This window comes from Chanos chanos, chromosome 12 (assembly GCF_902362185.1).
Source record: "Chanos chanos chromosome 12, fChaCha1.1, whole genome shotgun sequence".
NCBI lineage: Eukaryota > Metazoa > Chordata > Actinopteri > Gonorynchiformes > Chanidae > Chanos > Chanos chanos.
In genome coordinates, this window is record NC_044506.1 from 18,225,434 (window position 1) to 18,245,367 (window position 19,934).

At 41.8% G+C, this 19,934-nt stretch overlaps 1 protein-coding gene across 1 annotated transcript in view; it reads right to left on the minus strand.

Annotated features, from left to right (window-relative positions):
* csmd3b (CUB and Sushi multiple domains 3b) overlaps positions 1 to 19,934 on the minus strand; it is a 346,791-nt gene that overhangs the window by 102,141 nt on the left and 224,716 nt on the right. Inside the window, 7 exon segments of the mRNA XM_030788642.1 lie at positions 183 to 321; positions 1,112 to 1,303; positions 1,630 to 1,832; positions 2,885 to 3,011; positions 6,195 to 6,386; positions 8,330 to 8,486; positions 9,329 to 9,498. Of these exon segments, the coding sequence (XP_030644502.1) occupies positions 183 to 321; positions 1,112 to 1,303; positions 1,630 to 1,832; positions 2,885 to 3,011; positions 6,195 to 6,386; positions 8,330 to 8,486; positions 9,329 to 9,498 (1,180 nt within the window).

A 19,934-nucleotide genomic window follows, 5' to 3' on the forward strand; every position in this document is an offset into this window, starting at 1 on the left:
TGAGAATCCACGTTTGGATCAGTGCACTAAACAAGAGGTTGGTCAAACAAACAAGCTCACAGTTACCGTAATTCCATTAAGATTATCATAAGAAATTGTGTCTTGCTAAGCCATGTCTGCCAATAGGGACAAACAAACACGGGAGCTTTTCATGGTTCTCCACTGCAGATTGCAGGCCTTACCTGATGAATGCCAAGGACAGGACGTAGTCAGAGTTGACAGCGATGAGCCAATCACAGTCCTTGCTGTGGGGGTATGGGTTAGGGTAGTTTGGCGAAAGGATAAACCCGGAGGACCCGGTCAAATTTCCCCCACAAGGCGCTGCTCAGAAAACAAACAAACAAAAAAAGTTCAATATTATTAATACATGAGAATTTGTAATATATGAAAAAAAAAATCTGAGAGAAAATGTAACAGCTGTGATGATCAGAACGATTTGTAGAGCGATTGTGGATTTACATTTGTTCAAAGTTTGGAGTATCTCAGATCTTTACTTTGATGTTAAATATGACTGCCTTTTATCACAACACAAACACACACAAACACACACACACACACACACACAGACAAATACACACACACACACACACACACACAAAAACAACTTGAGCGAACGAAATTAATTTAATAGCAAGTTAAGAACTTTTTCTGAAACAAAAAAAGGAGATGGTCTACATCTTATAATTTGATCGTCATTAATTTCGCCAATGCTTTAGCACTGCTGGAGAGATGACGGTGGACATTGGCTTCATAGGGCTTAAGTACCTCTTGGTTTCTACAACCCTCCAGAATCTTTTCACAAAACTGAAAATGATCAGACATGCAGATACAAGACGTGAGCAACACCGTGGGTTTGAGCTGCCAGTTACGAGTACCCTTGGTAGCACTCTTCATTAAATGGAGCTTGTGGATGCATCGGTAAAAGTCCTTGTAAATCAGATTTAGTCCCGGAAAGGTCTGCACGATGGGACGATTATGACAGCATATCAACGCCTATGACCGTTCTTCAAATGTTTATGGCAAAAAAAAAAAAAGTTTAAAAAATTATTGCCATAGTGCTTAAATGTTTTTTTTTTTTTAACTCTGAGTAGCTTGTTACATAAGCACTCACCTATACACACTGGTGGACTGGGCTGCCAATAATAACGATTCTCCACCTGGATACAGGTGATTTTCATCTCTCCCTGCAGCTCGTATCCTGGGTCACACTGGAATGTCACTGTGTCTCCAGGCTCCCTTCCGTCCCCATTCCGACTGCCGTTCATGGGTACTCCCGGGTCCCTGCAGGCTGTGGCCACGGAGCCTGTCAATCACGGAAGAAGGACCAATTAAAAGCCACCAAAGGCTTCAGGAGACGTGCAATTCCGGCTATATTTTATAAGCTGTCCATTTAAGAGCTGTCAGTCAAAACAAACCCTTTGGATAACACAGCAGGTAAACCCGTCAATCACAGTGTTGAAGCAGACCTATCATCAGTGTCAATGCAGAAGCAACAAAGTCCATTAACAATTCAGCAGAGACAAACCTTTAAATCAAACCTGAGAGTGAGCACTTCAACTAAACCTGCCAGTCAAATCGAAAACCAGCAGGAGTCCTGAGGAGAAGACAGAAAATGCACGAGAAACTCACTGGAGAATTCGATGGCGAAACCGGATTTACTGATGTAGAAGTCAGTCTCAAACTGGATGGTCACCAAATTTAGGGTGCTGTGGATGCCCTCGGGAAGCAGAGATCCGCTCACCTCCCGCAAAGACATCTCGTTTTCAGGAGGCCCGTCCCACACCTTCAGGATATCGTGGGACGCCTCCGTGTCAAAGGCAAGAAACTGCAGACTGCAAATGGAGTGATTAAAAGGTTAAAACTCTGGTTCCAACAATCATTTCTGATATGAGACTGATAGCTGGTGTTAGTAGCTGACGAACAACATTTAAGAATTCATAAGATGACATCACACCTTATAACCTCCAAAGAGATATTTATTACCCATGGTCCTCTCTGTTACATCATGTATCCCAAACTGCGAAGTCTTCAGTCATTCAGAATGATTCATTCTGCATTCGTATGTCATAGCGTGCGCATGGAGATACTTAAGCAGATGAGTAATTATTCATTGTGTTGTGTTTATCAAGTTCACTGTGCCCTGTACTTTCTCAGAATCCTAAAGGTGCCCCCCCCATTATCCAAAAAGTTGCATATTCCATTGAGATTGGACTGAACGAAAACAAGCGATGAACGCCTGGAGGAAAACAGAGGTCTGCGGGCATAATTATGTCACAGATATTGCACTACATAGCTGCCAAAAAAAAAAAAAAAAAAAGGCAGAAAAACAGGGCCCGACTGCGTGCAGTAAATAACGATTCGAGAGTTGAGTCTGATCCGCATATTAGTGCCAGATAAAGTAGTAATGAATGGCAATACAGTTTACAAAAAGGTGTTTTTCTGCAGTGAGTGAATAAAGGACAAAATAATATCCCTTCAAGGTTGCAGGAAAAAAAAAAAAAAATTCAATGTGGCAGCAATAAGTGAATTGGCAAACTGCATTTTCATGCCTTGTAATGATCTCGGCTGAGAGGTTGCGGAAGCTGTAAGACGCAAAAAAAAAAGAAAGAAAAGAAAAGAGAAAAAAAAAAAAGGCGAAGAGATTTGTGAGGCGACATTAACTCCCTTGATGTCTCTCAGCCTCAGCGCAGATGAGATATTGACTTCTGACTTTGCCATTTAAGTGGCACATAAATAATTAAAGATCCCTGGTCCCACACACACACACACACACACACACACACAAGCTTTCATTGTATATCAGTGAAGCGTATTGATCTGTCATGAGCTGATGGCTGTGGCATGTATCAGCGTGTGGTGAAAGCAAGGCAGGGACAAGGAGCACCTGACAATGTTGCCTGAGTCCACCTCGATGACCCACGTGCAGCGCAGGTTGTTGTCATAGGGAAAGGGGTAACCTGGCGACAGGATGCGACCGGTCGACTCGCCTTTGAATCGTCCCCCGCATTCAGCTGAAGAGAGAATGAAAGAGGAGGAGAATGAAAGAGAGAGAGAGAGAGAGAGAGAGAGAGAGGAATAAGTGGGAGTGAAAGAAAGAAAGAAAGAAAGAAAGAAAGAAAGAAAGAAAGAAAGAAAGAAAGAAAGAAAGAAAGAAAGAAAGAAGGAAAGACAGAACAGTGAGGTAAAGACTGTTAAGTAAAGAACAGAAAGTAAAGGCAAAGAGAAAAAGATAACTTAAGAGAAAAGGCAAATGGGGTAATCCAACATTTTGTGCTATTTTACAGATTGCAACTCTCACACACAAACAAACTAAACAAACAGAAAGAAACTTTCACGTCCTCTGAAATAATGAGAGCTGGTTGGCAAACAACACAGTCCTCAAAAGACTGGAAAACAACTCAGTGCTCCCAGACTGGGAATACAAGACTATATGAATCGCATCACTAAATACTCAATAGATACTCAATACAGCCTCATGAGGGTTTTTGTAGACAGTTTGCACCAAGGCAGACCGCCAGCATCTCCGCTCCCTTCTCCCATCATTCATTAGACTGGCGCTGCTCAACATCAAACCCAAAGCTGTGCAGTGTATACCCCTTTTCCACTGATGCGGTGCCGGTGCCGGTGCCGGTGCCTAACTGGGACTGGACTGAGGCATTGCTCCGAATGAGTAAACGAATACAAAACCTGACCCTGAAGCCTCTTAGTGACAGTTGTTATTGCGACAGGGCTCCCGTGACCACTCTTTAGCCTCTAGCTCGGTGTTCTATACCTCTCTTATTATTAGCAAGTTCTCATCAAGTCATTATTAACCAACTTTAAGTGAGTGGCTCATTCAATTTCTGTCTCTCTCTCTCCCTCTCTCTCTCTCCCCTCCCTTGTGGGCCTGGACCTCTTTCCTGGATGGAGGGCTCTGTTTATTAATGAACGTCCCCTCATCTACATTTCCTTTCCACAGGCTGCATTTGCATAAGCCGTCTACATGACAAACAATGGACGCACAGTTCAATGAAGCCTGAATAACAGGGTTCAGAATGGCTTCTTGATTAATCTGAACATTACGGTGGTTTCTAGATACTGACGAGAGAGAGAGAGAGACCGTCCCTCCCCTCTTCCCTTTTCACCTCCCTCTAAACCAACACCCTTTGGCATTCATCTGTCATAGGCTGGCTGCCGTACCACACGTCATTGGTCACTGCCAAGCACTCAGTCAAACCTGATTGGTGTTCCCGTGCAATGCAAATGCTGAGGAGTGCATGGAGCCGTTGGCCAAGTGCCATCCTGAGTTTTCTCCTCACTCAGTTTTGACAAAGTGATTAGCTTTATTAGATCCTACATGCTGGTAAAGTAAGTTTAACATAGATCTCTGACACAACCAAATTTTAAAGTAATTGTACAATGTGTTGTCTTTTTTTTTTTTTTGCTCACTTTACCATTTCTAATGTTTTTGAGACATTTCTTGAAACAGAGTGTGTGTAGTATCTATAATGGACTTTACAGCTGTTTAGAGGTAGTCCACATTAAATGGGTGAAAAGTGCTGATTCAGCAGTGCCTTTGCAAATGGTGCTTTTTCCCCATGATATTATGTCCCCAGAGAGAGAGGGAGAGAGAGAGAGAGAGAGAGAGAGAGAGAGAGAGAGATTTAGAACCCCTCTAACATCATCCATCACACCTCTTACCTATGGACTCAAATAAAAAAAATGGTTAAATATTTCATCTGCAATAAAAAAGAACGGAATATGATAAGCCTCCACACTGTTTCAAAATTTCGCTTTTGGAGAGGTCACACTGACTGACCCTCATATTTCTAAAATATAAAGGAGTATCTTCAACATTATTAAGAATCTATTATTAATGATGGTCGATCTGTCAAAAAATATTAGTCAGGAACTTTACTGTAGGGATGGATTTTGATATCCTCTGCAAAGGCTATCAAATAGTGAAAAAAATTGATTAGACAGGAAGATAAAGTTAGAGCTTCATCTCGAATAACAAAGTATAAACATTGCAGAGCCTAAATGTATACCTTTATAATGTAGTATAGTGACACAGTTGTCCCTTGGCCATCATTGACTGTAGCTAGCTATGGCTTTTTGCATGCAGAACAGATTCCCATGTCAGGTTTTGTAGCTAATAGGAGCTCATTAAAATCAAATCTAACAAAGAACCAGTCTGATCTGGAGTCAGCGGTAGAGGCGATTTCCAACTCTTTGGAGGGCAATTTGTCCTAATTATGACCCATCAGTAGAATGAGGGGAGTAATAGCTTCAGTGTGGGGTCTTCTTCAACTCTTATGAGCAATTCTCTATGAGTGCTAAAATCCACAACTCACCCTGGGCCAGATTATTAGCCATAAAGTCAGACCTCAGAGCACAGCAATCTGGACAGAATCAACATGGCGGGAGCTATTGAGCCCCTCTGTTAAGGTCATTTAGCCTGTTGCTACTTCTGATAAGAAAAAAAAAAGTATATATCGGTCATTTGTATTCACTCAAGGAAATGCAAAGCTCTGCAATTCTTGGAGTTCTACTGAAGCTCTTCGTGACTCTGAATTAAAGTCTTTTGGAATAGACACTTGGTTTAACTGCAGTGCGGATTTTCCTTCGAGGCATACGAATGACTTCAGATATGCTAGCTACGCAGTAAGGATTGTGTAGGGGAGTGGGAGGGGCTTACAACTCCATGGCCTGGTTAATTATGACAAATGGGTGGGATCTCGTTCAAAGCTCAGTTACTGGAACTAGAGGGAGGGACCAGTGCAGAACCTTTATTCATGCTTAAGGAGTTTCTCTGTGAAACTCACAACTTCTGTATCTGTTACAGGTCTGCTATGGAAAACGTGGCCATATACACAAAGCACAGTTCATTTACCCTGAAGCCAATGGAGAGAGTGTGATGAAACTGAATGAGATGCAGGCTGTCTTTGTACTTCACAGTGTGTTTGTGCAAAAATATATTTTATGGACACAATACATTGCATAACCTAATAGGAAATGCTATGAAATAAACAAATCTTCAGCAAGGACTGGTCTAATTTTTTTTTTTTTACATGAAACTAGTTGAAAACTGATGACTGGGTCAGTCTGGCACACTTCTCCTTTCATTTGGTGAACATAGTAGGAGTGAGTGGTCCCTGGCAACTTGTCATCATGCAGATCGATAAGGCGGAGACTAGCAACTGTTGCTAGGTTACCTATGCAGGAGGGTAGTGGGTTGTCCCAGGCCCGCCGCTCCCCTGTCATACACTTTAGGACACCGCTGCCGTGCAGGGTGTAGCCGGGGTCACACTTGTAGGTGATGGTGCTACCAGAGAAATGTCCCTGGTCATTGACCTTGAAGCCAAACTGGGGCACTCCGGGATCTTCACAGTGAGACAGTTCAAAGCCTGAAAGGTTGATGAATGAACAAACACCAGTTAGGGCACTGTGAGCTCTAAATGTCTATCTTAAGCAGAAAGCCAAAAATTCGTCAGTGTCCCAAATTTCAGTTGCATTTACACACAATTTGCGTACGATCAGAGGGAAACTGGCACTACTGAAATTGACCATTAAGGTTTGGCGTGGGTTGCTATTTTCCAGGCTGCTCAACGTCAACGCTCCAAAAGTTCACAGTTAGGGCGATCATTAAAGGCAACGATTTGGCTTTAAGTTCCTGCTGGGCTGTCAGGCTGAGATGTTCCCTAGCTAAGCAGGCAGAACAATGAAGATTAAGTGCTTGGTTAATTTAGAGCCCTATGGAAAGCCTCCATTTTTACCCACTTGCTGAGAGACACTTCCTGTTATTAACTTCCATAATCTTTGCTCCTATCAAACACCATTATTATTCAGTATATGGCCAGAGAATGGAGAAGAAATTATCCACTGGAGCCAGTTCATCGTGTGGCACTGCGTAGCTGATAAGAACATTTTATTTAGAGGTCAGCAGGATCAGTTTTGCTTATGGAGAGTGAATTTAATGATTGCTGCCATGATAAAAGAAAAAAAAAAAACAGATTACATAATGAGACACTATAAGTCACTAAAAGTCTTTTGTGTGCCCTACACGCCACAACAAACAGCTCAAAACTGCCCAACAAAAGACCAGACACACCCAAACGAAAGGAAAATAAGAACAGTATTTAGCTTTAAGTGTAGGAGACTAATCAATAATGACTGGATATGGCCACCCGGGGTTGAATGCAAACTGATTACTGGCCATTGTCTTCTAGCATTTGCCAAGCTTGTAAAAAAAAAAAAAGGGGGGGGGAGGGGGGGGGGGGGGCTGATTCCATTAAAAAAGACGACGACAAAAAGGCCATTTTAATCCACTGTCGTTTTCGCTTCTTTCTTGACGGGCTCAATTACAACGTGTGGTGTCTGAATCACAGTGACAGCCTCACCTCCCTGCTGCTCCCTCTAACCTTTATTTTTTCTCCCTCTCCGCCGGCTTTTCCCGCAGGTGAAATGAAATCCTGTGCAGGCAGGGATTTAGCCGATTTCAAAAAGAGATAGCCTAGGAGCAGGTTAATAATTTCTCACCCCAACCCCCCCGCCCCTCCCCACTGGAAACAAAAGCCCCTTGTCGAATCCAGATCTGCCGTGGTCAACCCAATGACATCAGACCTGTGAAATTCCACAGCAATACCTTCTGCGAACAAATTTGGTCCTTGTAAGAAACGGAACCAAGGCTGACCGAGAGCGACACCACACTCGTCGCTCTCAACAGTCTGGGTAATTCCTCAGTGCATGCTACGCTTTATTTGTTTCAAGTGGATTCTTAGGGGTTGGTCCCACTGCTGTCAGACAATGACTCTGTCCTTATTATACTAGTGATGGACTACACATGGAAAAGAAAAAAGGTTTTGTAAAGTGGTAAATTGGTTGGCCTGAAAATATGTCCTTTTTAGTACTTGTTTCATTTTTTTTTTTTAACCAAAAATTTTAATGTGGCGTGTGAGAGCAATGCTGATGCAATTCTACCTGTTCACTTCTCCAGTGCATCCCAATTTATGTCTAAGAGCAAACAGCGGTTGAAGTTAATGCTGATCAGCAATAGCTGGAGGCTAATCTGTAAAACACATCTAACCCGTAGGCTACTACACAGCACATTAGAGCAATCAATGTCAGGATGGAGAGGCAGTACGGAAATCATGTCAGTCCTTTGTGAGACTAACAAAAAATGAATGCGTTTCAACTTCAGATTCAGATTCAGATTCAGATTCAGAATCAGATTCAGAATCTAGACCTCCTTCAGAAGATCTTCACTGTTTCTGTCCTCAACTCTGTCACCATTAAATAAACTTCACTCATGTGAAATCACTTGGGAGGTGAGCTCTGGATCCAGACTTACTGGAATAGACCAGCTTGAAGCCTTCGCCCGTGGCCTCGGTGTCGGAGTAGAACTCTAGCCACAGATGGTTAGATGTACTCATGAGCGTCAGGCCGAGCATGGCTGATCCCGTGAACGCCCCGAGGACGTGGGCCGCGTTGTCTTTCCCGTCATAAATCTGTGAGTCCAAAGATATTTACCATGTCAGACAAAGCTGAGGTATGATTCAAAATGAAATGGATCCATTTCGTCCCGTTAGCAATGATGAATTTATATAGTAAAAGCACATGAATGGACAATATGAAGTTTGCATAAGTTGTATGTTGTTGTTCTATTGTCATTATACTGGTAAAAAAGAATTATTTCTCGTATTAACACATGTAATAGCGAAATTGGCTAAAACTACTTGGAACTTTTGGCCAATTTTCTACAAACCAGTTTATGTTTAGGAACTGTTCACATGAGAGATTCATGAAATCAGACTGGTATTTCCACAAGAACTTGGAGTTCTTAGAGTTTTTTCTCTGTTCATAAATAAGTCTGTTATTCTTTGGGTGTTTTGTAGGTAGATACACAATGCTTGTTCACTCCTTACTGTCCTTATTGACTAACGAGCAAGCTTCCTCTGTAAAAAAATACTAGTTTTGCCCAAATTTCAGTCTCATAAAACAATGGTTTTGTTGTTAGACAGCACTAACATTGTGTCCGTTAGCAATGGAATCTGTGATCAGTTAAACGTGCATTTAAGTGCTGTCTTCATGGATTGGAATTTGGAACGATGCTTTATCAGTACCAACAGTCAGGTGATTAGGTGAAAAGAGGCTAGGAGAACTTAAACTCTCAACCACCATACAGCATATATTTAAGTTACAACTGACACAACAGAAATTTGCTCATGGTTGTATTTGTAATTACATTACATTACATTTATTCATTTGGCTTTGCTTTAATCCAAAATGACTTGATATATAATGAATATATAGAATGTGTGCGTAGTTAATACAATACATGCGTAGCTACCTTCAGAATGTCCCCTTGGGCCAAATGGAAGGTTCTAGCAGATATGTTAATGCCCTTCCCAGCCTGCACCTGGATGCTGTAGATGCACTCGTGGTTGTTGTCATAGTTCATGGGGTAGTTCGGTGACAGCAGTATCCCCTCATTATTGATGACGGATGATCCGCACTCAGCTAGAGACCAAGTGGGAAACAAAACAAAACAAAAAAAAAAAAAAAGAAAAGAAAAGAAAGAAAAAGAAAAACACAGACACATTGGGGGGACAACAATGCAATAACGCAACTAGGAGCTAGTAATCAAAATGCCAAGATATCAAGATATCCTATTACTTTACCATTACACACGTAATATTTCATCAGGTAAGGCTATAAACAGGCTTTTATGTATGGCACACGGACATTTCCTGGTGGTAAAGTTTGGCGGTCAGGCTTGCATTTTGCAGTTGATTGTTCCTGACAGGCTGAAAAACCTGCAGTGTTCAAGCTGAAGGCAAATCAGCTTTGAAAACAGTGAAACCAAACTGGCGGAGTTGCAGAACTGGCTCCGTTAGTTAAGAATTCCGCATTGGCCGGGGACCAGGGGTCCGACGCTGAACAATAACCATCAAATGTAGAGTTAATGGCACAACAGACAGTAAAAACAGATGTATGAATACCCATCATGCATTCTGCTCGGGAGTGGGGACGCATAAACCAGCACGGCCTGGCTGATTTATTTAATGCTCTTGCGTCGCATTCCCACACAGTGCGCCATGTTATGACGATATTACCGGTGTCATATTTTGAATAAATCACTGTGGTTACTGCCTCCATTTAGTAAATTACCAATACCCCCCCCCCCCCCCCCCACCCCCCCACCCTCAGAAAGCCAGCAACAGACACGACCTGAATTTGTGCTTGAGAGAGCGGCCCGATGCGTCCTTCCCATCCCATCCCATTCCATTCATACACCGACCAAACAAAAAAAGAGAACAAACAATCAAACTAATGAATTTTCCCCCCTGGTCCCCACAATACCCACAATCTCATAAGTCTCCCCCCAGTCACAGCTGAGGTGAGTGGGCCTAACGAATGCTTTACTCTGCCATGTCCAAAGTCATTTTACCACACTATGAATTCTGCAGTAAACTAAAGTGACTTAGCAGACTTGGAGGAGAGCGAAATTGGACTTGTTTGAATCTCGTACCAACTGCATCAGCTCCTGTCCGTTAGTGACCGCGGCTTGGTGACTCAGCTGCTCAAGGAACAAGCTCCATCTCCATCTCCATCTCCATCTCCATCTCCATCTCCAGCGTGTGCTACATTTAAACAATCCCATTCCAATCAGTGCAATTCCAAATAATAAGTCTGAGATGAAGTAGCACGGAAATGACTGTTGGCATTAAACACACGGTTGCTTTGTTTTCAGTTGGATAACTGAATCCCTGTGCATCGTTGTTCTCAGCCAAACAAAAACCTATCTGTGACTTATGTTGTGGAGAAGTAAGTGAATGGTGCTTGTCTAGCAACGCGCACTTCTTGGTCTTTTCTCCTTCCTTCTGCACTACGTCACACGAGTCATTTCTGCCTGCTGTGACAACGGATGTTCCTCCACACCCTGAACTGTGGTCCCTGATCTTGGTCTTAAGGTCTTAGGGCCAAACACGGCCCAACAGGCAGCTGAAACTGAGCCGTGTGTTTAGAGAGAAGCAGCGCAGTATATAGGGAATAGGGAATAGGGAGAAGGGTTGACAGAGAGAATCTAAAAGGAAAAAAAAAAAAGCCCCGCCTGCACTCACTGCCCTAACACACACAAGGGTCACAGAGTTGACTGCTCTGAAAGCACTGGAATGGAGATTCAGAGACTAGGAGAGGAAAGAAACAAGATAGGCCCAGCAAAATCTAACACTCTCTCTCTCTCTCTGTGTGTGTGTGTCTCTGTGTATGTATGTATGTGTGTGTGTATCTGTGTGTGTGTGTGTGTGTGTGTGTATGCTTTTCATACATGTGCATAGATATCTGAGGGAGTGTCATGTCTACCCACCCTCCTTGGTCATTAGAAGTCCTGCGGAGTGTGGAGGTTTTGTGGGTGGCATCATTAAAGGGCTTTAATTTCTGATGTCAGCTATGTTTCATAGCCTTAGAGAAGAATGAGAGAGCAGAACTGCCTGCAGACCATCACGTTGCTCTGGGTAGTTTAATTTTCTTAAGTTCCCACCAAACAAATATAAACAGAAATCGCCATTAACTTCAGAAGATTGCTTACTTTACAATATACAATTTAACTGCACTTGTCTCTTTTTACTGCTTTAGAAAACAACTCTGATTAATCTCAAACCGCAGACTCTCAGCTTGTGCAACTGTGCACTGATCCAGATTTCATGAGCGGTCACCAAACCTCACGTTTCATTACAGCGCGGTCGCTTATAATTTGCAAACAATTTTCAGGAGCTGAATTATTTTCAAATCATAACAATCCTCATAATATGAACTGTTGAAAGCTCACTTACCAAAGGTTTTTTGTTTTTTACATTTTCTATACAGTATTCAACTTCCATCCCCCCTCTCTCTCTCTCTCTCTCTCTCTCTCTCGCTCTCTCTCCAGCATCAAAGCAGTAGTTTTACACATTCTTCTACTAGATGAGTGTCTACTGGTTGCGGGTGGAGGAAAAAAGTTCCAAAATCTAATTGTTGTGTAGGAGGTGGGAAAAAAACCACTTTGTTACATGTTGCTGCTGATAATCTACTGGAGATGGAAGTTGACAGTAATGGTCTGTTCCTGAGGGAGCTGATTCCTTTTTTTAGAGAACTTTTGGGGAACATGAAAAACCTATCTGATAAGTGGACTGGTTTAGCTAGAGAAAAGAGCGGCAAAGCTTTTCCTTTTTTCTCTCTTCTATTTGAAAACGTCATTGTCCAACACAAAGAATGTGCCCTGTCTGCTGTCTGAGGCTTTTTCAACCCTGTCCCTCTGAACATGTGTGTGCCATTCCTGCAGCTCAGAGGAGAGCAAAGCACACACAAACACACACACACACACTCAGATAGACAGACAGACAGACAGACACACACACACACGCACACACACACACACACAGGCACACACACACACACACACACACACACACACAGGCAGACACACACAGACAGACAGACAGGCAGACACACACAGGCGCACACACACAGACAGACAGGCAGACACACACACACACACACAGACACACACACACACACACACACGAATGTGCCCGCATGCACGCACACACACGCCCACACACACTCAAACATATATGTTAATTCCAAGACAATAAAAATCCCATTTTACACCACACACAAATGTGCTGGTCGGTACCGGGCGATAATTATCTAAAAATCAACGCTCAAAGCTACGCACATTTTTATAGCCTTTCTTTATGATGGACATAAAAACCGGTCGGCAAATATGCTCTCACTTACACCCTAAGAGCCACTGAAATGGTTAACACTGATTATCACTAACACTACTGATTAACACTATCCAGTCGCCTGATCGGAGACTGGAGGGTCGTTTAGTTGATATTTTACTAATAACGCATTCTATGATTTCTCTCATAATTTAAGAAACTCTCATTTCGTTTGTCAATGTAGACACGAGGGAAGCAGAGGAACCCGGACGGCAAGCGTCATATCCTACACGTCCTACGTGTCCTGTAACATCTTCAGTCTGCCCTGAGAGACGAACACTACGCTCAGAGCTCTTCCACGCTGGCAGCGTTGCCAAACTTCAGTCCCACTTGACAAGATATTCACATTCAGGCTCGACACTGCGACGCTGGGCTCGATTAATGGCAGCTTTGACACTCAGCAGATAAGATGAACATGGTGTGGCAGTGCTGGTCTAAAACAAATATCCTGTCAAGTTTCTTCACTAAACACTAAAGTCAGGAAACACTGAGAGATATGTTGGCGGCTAGTTGTTTTATAGGGAATATTAAACTGCAGTCATGTACCTCAATAAATGGATTAAAAATAAATAAAGAATCGAAGGTGCCGTGAGACTAAATCGTATTGCGTGAGAAAAGATCTTGAGTGTTCATCCATCTTATTGCTGCCTGTCCTTTAGGTTTAGTCTTTAATCTGAGGGACAAATTTTATTCTTTTAAGCACTATCGCAGTAAAGCGTAGGATGAAAAGTAGAAAAAAATTTTTTTTTTGATTGTCGGTTCCATTAGACGGATGTTTGATTTACCGGGCTTGCTGTAAACAGGAAGGGGAAAAAAAAAAAAAAAAGCAGATTTGAAAATGTGCAGTTGAGACAAACAAATGGTTTTAAAATGCAGCAGCAGCAGCGGCGGGCTGGGTGAACCTGTCGCTGAAATTGCTTTATGATGGAATGTAACCCCCTGATCCACAGGAGACAAAAGCAAAGAGGAAACCAAAAAATCTGATGAATCTGCAATGCGATGCTAGTGGGTCAAAAGCTAAAATTACTCGGACAGATAATCAGGCAAACTGAATTCCGGAGAGCAATTCAAATTCCAAACACATAGCGCCTCCTCTCACACCAGTGCAGAAGAGACACTGTGTACGTGTGTGTGTGTGTATGTGTGTGTGTGTGTGTGTGCGTGTGTGTGTGTGTGTGTGTGTGCCTGTTTGCTGGAGAGCAGGTGCAAAGAGGGTTTATATAATCAAACACAAAAAAATGCATATGCACACGCATGCGCACACGAACACACACACACACACACACACACACACACAAGAGAGGAACAAACACTCACAAATATCTCCCTGAGGTAAGAGGTGGTTGTTGCATATTTGCTCTAGGATTCAGAGAGACTACGGAGGGGGCAACACACACTATCATCTCTTTAATAGACAAAACCCCCTACATTTCAGAGAGAGATCATCAATTTAATATTTTTTTACGGAAGAATAGGACTGTAAAAAGAGCAGAAAAAGAACTCACACCCAGAATGCAAACCGTGGTACTGTGTGTGTGTATGTGTGTGTGTGTGTGTGTGTGTGTGTGTGTATGTGTATGTTTGTGTGTGTGTGTGTGTGTGTGTGTGGAGGAGGGAGGCGGGGCCGGCTGCTTACTTCGGCATGATTTAGGCAGTACCAAACACTTCATCAGTGACTCTTAAGCATTGTAATGCATGAGGCAGCGGCGTGGCGGCTCGCTAGACTCCCCCTGCCGACCCTCCACAGATCAGTGAAATCACAGACAAGCCCGGCAATCATCCGGGCGTGATTAAGCGCGGCCTGAATGGGCGGCGACACGCAGCACAGGGCCCTTTGTTAAACACCTCCTCTCCGCCTGGGCATTACTCTGTTTCATTAGACTGGCTTTAACAAGACCACCGCCACCCCCCCCCCCCCCTTTCTTAACCTTAAAAAAGGTACAAAACGTTGAAAGGACTGTTCAGCACCTTGGACAGCGGCCTTTTTTTTTACGCAGCTATATCACCCCAGTCAACATCTGGTATGTCTCTCTCTCTCTGTCTCTCTGTCTCTCTGTCTCTCTCTCTCTCTCTTACTCACTCTTTCCTTCTCTCTTTCTCTTCTGGAGAATCAAAGCAGGATTATTGCGGTAAAGAGCTCTTTTAATTTTGTGTTAATCAGCTGAAATCCTTTGTTGTCCCTTTCCTCTGTTAATGAAAAGTAAACTGCACTAATGCTAACAGGACAGAGGCTTTACCACCGAAACAACCATCCAAGGGCAGGAGGTGTGTTGACATTGCCTCCATATCCTGTTACTGAAGATGCAGCAAGACTTGACAACCAGTTTCTGACTTTGATGGAATATTAAATGTTGCAATATAGACTTCCTTCTGCACTCTGCTAAGCAGGCAGGCAAAAGTTCATCCTTTGGAGGCAAAAGTAACCAAATTACTCTGATTAACAGAGCACAGGATGAATCTCTCGCTCAGCCACAGAAAAAAAAAAAAAAAGCAAGCTGAGGTGTTTGGGTGAGAATGAAACCCATCAAAGGATGATGTTTTAGATTTACTTTTTGCAGTATCGCGCTCAAGGCCCCGTAGGCGTGACGTGAATGAACAATGAGAAAAAACGAAAATATATTAGTATCAGGGCAGATGGATCCAAATGCTCTGAGATGATCTCTCTAAGCTTTAAATAACATCACAACTGTATAACATGACACAGATTTTCATAAAGATTAAAAAAACTGAAAAAAAACCCCATATGATTTTGTTTTGAAAATTATTTTCTTTTTTTTTCTTTCTTTCTTTCTTTCTTTCTTTCTTTCTTTCTTTCTTTCTTTCTTTCTTTCTTTCTTTCTTTTTGGTTTTCTTGCATGATCCCAATGTGGTAGACTCAAGCCTTACTCACATACACCATCAAGATTGACAACAGCAATTGTTCATGAAGTTATAATAAAATAAAATGCATGCTACAATACACCGCAATGCCTAATCTCCACACCCATCTCAAAAAGCACTGTGCCTCTCTCCAGTGAAACCACCCAAGACTTTTCAGCTTTGCCTTTTTTTTTATTATTATTTATTTTTTGCATTATCTTCATTCCCTCTAGCTTCTCTGAATATCAAGATTAGACGAAAAAAGCACTTTTGTGTTATGAATCTGCTGGGTTTTCATAAGAGTAAGCTGAGACTTGCTAAGAATGTTAATTTAATATGAAATATGAACAAAGCACAAAACTGCCGGGCAACAAAAGATAAGGTATTTGTTCATGTGTCACACACACACACACACACACACACACACACACACACACACACACACACACACACACACTCTTAGGCAGGAATATGCAGTGCATAGGGTTCTCTGTTCCTGTGAACGGGTCGTTTCATATCAGTGATGGCATTGTGATTAACCAGAAGCTGGGAATGTGTGTGTGTGTGTGTGGGGGGGGGTGTCACTTCATGAAAAAGCAATATCACTAATAATTTAAATACAGCATGAGAGAAATAGCCTCAAAGCCATTGCCACATAATTGGTGTCTCCTCTCTTGCTTTACCCACATAGATATGAAAAAAAAAAACCTGCATGTGAACAGCTGAATTGTCAACATTGCTTGAGTAACTTCAGCCTTTAACCTTTTATGAATTCTATACTATATGTCACAACATGACATAAGCCTGAATTCAGATTGCATAGGGCTCACTGTGAATTATTCCTGAAATATTCGTATGTAAGAACAGGAGACTTATACCCTCATATTTGTATCCATAATCCTATAGTATCCTGAGTTGGTGACTTTAATTAAAAGCCAAAAAAAAACAAAGAAGAAAAAAATACAGTTACTGTTGTAATATTTATATGCCATTCTGCAGAAAGCTTTGGGAATTCATAAATCAACATCTAATGAATGTTCACAAAGCAAACAGGCTCTTTGCACACATGAATATGAAAGAGTCGTGTACGGAATTGGATGGAAATTAAATTATGACTTACAGCTCTGCTACCTGAGAATTAAAGCTAATATGAGGGTCTGCTGTAATTCTGAACAGGTTCAGGGTATGACAGACGCGGGGCTTAATCATTCATCATATGTGCTTTACATAGGAATGGAACGTAACAGCCTCTGACACAAATGACTCCGTCTGACTAACGTCTTCATCAGTAACGAGCGGTTTCCGTCGTTAAGGAAGCATCCGTGTTCGGATTGTGCGTTCGGGTTTGATAACGTATCCTTTAGCATGGGCCTCCACACGAATCGCGTCTGGATTCCTCTCAGGAAGCGAACGAGGCGAAAAAAAAAAAACAGAACAAAACACAGAATAACCCTGACAGGACCGGAAAGCAAAATGAAAACTCCATCTGGTCACAGTGACTCACAAGCATTGGTCACTGTGATGAGAGAACAGCGACTAAAAGCATTAAAAATGCAAGACATTGTACCATTAGCTTTTGGCCTTTAGCATTAAATGTACTTTCAGTAGCTATGTTAATGGTTTGCTTTGAACTCAGTAATTAGCTTGCAAGCAATCAAAGGTGAGGTGTGTTTCAAAAATACAACAGAAACATAACAGATGTGAACTTCACAGGATTCATTATTATTATTATTATTATTATTATTATTATTATTATTATTATTTCTTGCCTGTTTTTATGCGACTTACTGTTAATGATTGATGGTCCTGAATGAATAATTAAAGAAGTCATTTCCTGATCATGAATATTTGTCATCTCGACACACTGTGAACAGGCTGGGCCCATGTGACACAGTTCCAGGCCCATCACCCCAAAGCAATATTTGTCAAAGTGTGATTTTAAACATGATGAATATGTAATGGCTTGTGAATAAGAAATATGACACGTCTCACATTATTGTGAAAAAGTAAGCACAACATTCACATCTAATGGACTCTGAACATCTTGCTGAGTTTTATAATGTATGGGTTGAAAAAAAAAAATGAGAAATTGGATGCAAGGAAATATCTGATGTCAGATCATGACAACTGAAACAAATGGAGTGCAAAAGTCATAAAATACGTGGTGAGGATTTGTGCGTGGGAAAGGCATGTAGTGTCCTTGCATTTATCAGGCGTTTTGGGTGCCCGTGTTTGACGTGGCAGAAGGTGTTGTTAGTGAAAAAGTCATATTGATCACAACAGTCTTCACAAATGAGGAGAAATGACATGAAGAACAAAGTAGAAAATGAAAAAAAAACAAAACAAACAAACCCAAAAACATTTGACATCTCATTAAATTGCCATTCCATTCCATTAAAGATCTGGAAATTAGGCCTTCAATCAGTCAAGCTCCTGGTTCCAACACAAAAATATCACCATTAAATAATTGGGTATTTATGTATGTGTGTATACATGCATTTACGTAAACAATTTCATTATCGTTACCATCTACGGGTTGTGTGTGTGTGTGTGTGTGTGTGTGTGTGTGTGTGTGTGTGTGTGTCAGTCAGTTTTGACCGAAACAATGTCCTCTGTGTTTGGTTTGTCACTGTGTCCAAGATTCATTTCCATGCGGGGTGCCTGGGGACACATCAAACGAACAGGCTGAAATTTCATTACGCCATTCAGATACAAAGGCATGGTTCGCACATGTCGTTATTACTTATCATTACAATGGCCATTGTGAAATGCCATTTTTAAAATGTAATCTATGCTTTGTTCAGTAAAAACAACAACGACAACAACAAATTCATCCATCTTCACCTTTCTCCCTCATCCAGCAAAGTGCTTCATCAGTTCAACTGAAAAATCATGTCAGACAATATGGAAATGTAGAATTGATTGGCCTCATAGCACCTCTCCATTTCTGACCAGTATGCAGTCTCAGGAGACTTCCTCAGTACAGACAGTCGATGCTGAGAGCAGGGGGTTTCCGTTGGCACTAATGTATGAGGAAAGCAATTAGCCGCGATACCATTTACAGTTTAAAGGCCAGATTTACAGATGACACTTCAAACCGTTAACATTATTTACAGGAGACAAAAAAAAAAAAAAAAGAAAAAAAGAAAAACTTGATCGTGATTGGTTTACAGTAGGTACCTTGACCAATCACTGAGTCCTTACTCGACTGCTCGACCAATCGCTGATCACTTTCATGTGTCAGAGAGAATACAGATGCTAAAGGCTTTAATTGCTCAGACCCTATATATTGGATAGAGAAAGCCTTATGTTCTCTCATATGAAAAAGTATATTATGTGAACACATACTGTAACTCTTATTGCAGCCCATCGAATAGGCTTAGCTTCCTCATAAACGTCTCCTGCATTTGATTAATGGCCCTATAAGAGAAAGATTGGAGCCTGCAGTACTCTTTACTGCCGGAGAGATTAATCTTGAGGAATAGATTAAAGAAGAGTAAGGAAGAACTCTCTCTCTCTCTCTCTCTCTCTCTCTTTCTCCTGTCTGAAGATATCTGTCTCTTTCAACATATGTGATGGAAAAAAATGAGAAGTTTATATATTGGCAATGTCATGTGCTCTGTTTAAAGAGGCTGATTGGAAAACTAGAGGCGACAGAGCCGTGGTAACGCTTGCTATAATGAGTAAAACTACAAAATACAAATCCCCGCGGGGTACGTTTTTATTTTTTAACAGATTCCGGTGCAATCTAGAATACGCAGTGTTCAACATATGCAAAAAATTATGCAAAACATCGATAATTACGTAGCTAGCGAATATTCACTTGTGTAACGAGTAAGCTACTTCCATTTGAAAAATGTAAATTGAAACAGAGAAATAGTAACATCTTTCTTTGCACAAATCTTCCACCGTTTCTTCTTTGTCTCTTCATTGTGAGCCCATCTATCTTCATTTGAAAAACAGTCGCTTATTTATTTATTTATTCATTTATTTATTCTCTCTCTCTCTCTCTCTCTCTGTCCCTCTCTCTCTACCCCCTCTCTCTCGGAATGTGGAAATCAATAGTTGTGATCGATAGGGAGGAAAGTTGAGGCCCGTGTCACTGTCAGGTTGCCTTGATTTATACACCTCCCTTCCTTTAGTCTGTCTCCTTCCGAATGGCAGCTGCAGTTTCTAATCTGAATCTAAAAACAGCCTTCAGTTCCTCTGGCTTCACCATCAAAACCCACTTACCCTCTGTAAACAACTCCCCCCCCCCCCCAATCTGCCCACCAGCTTCCGTCCAGCCCAGAAAAGTGAACTGTGCTTCCTGAACCAACTGGAGGCCCC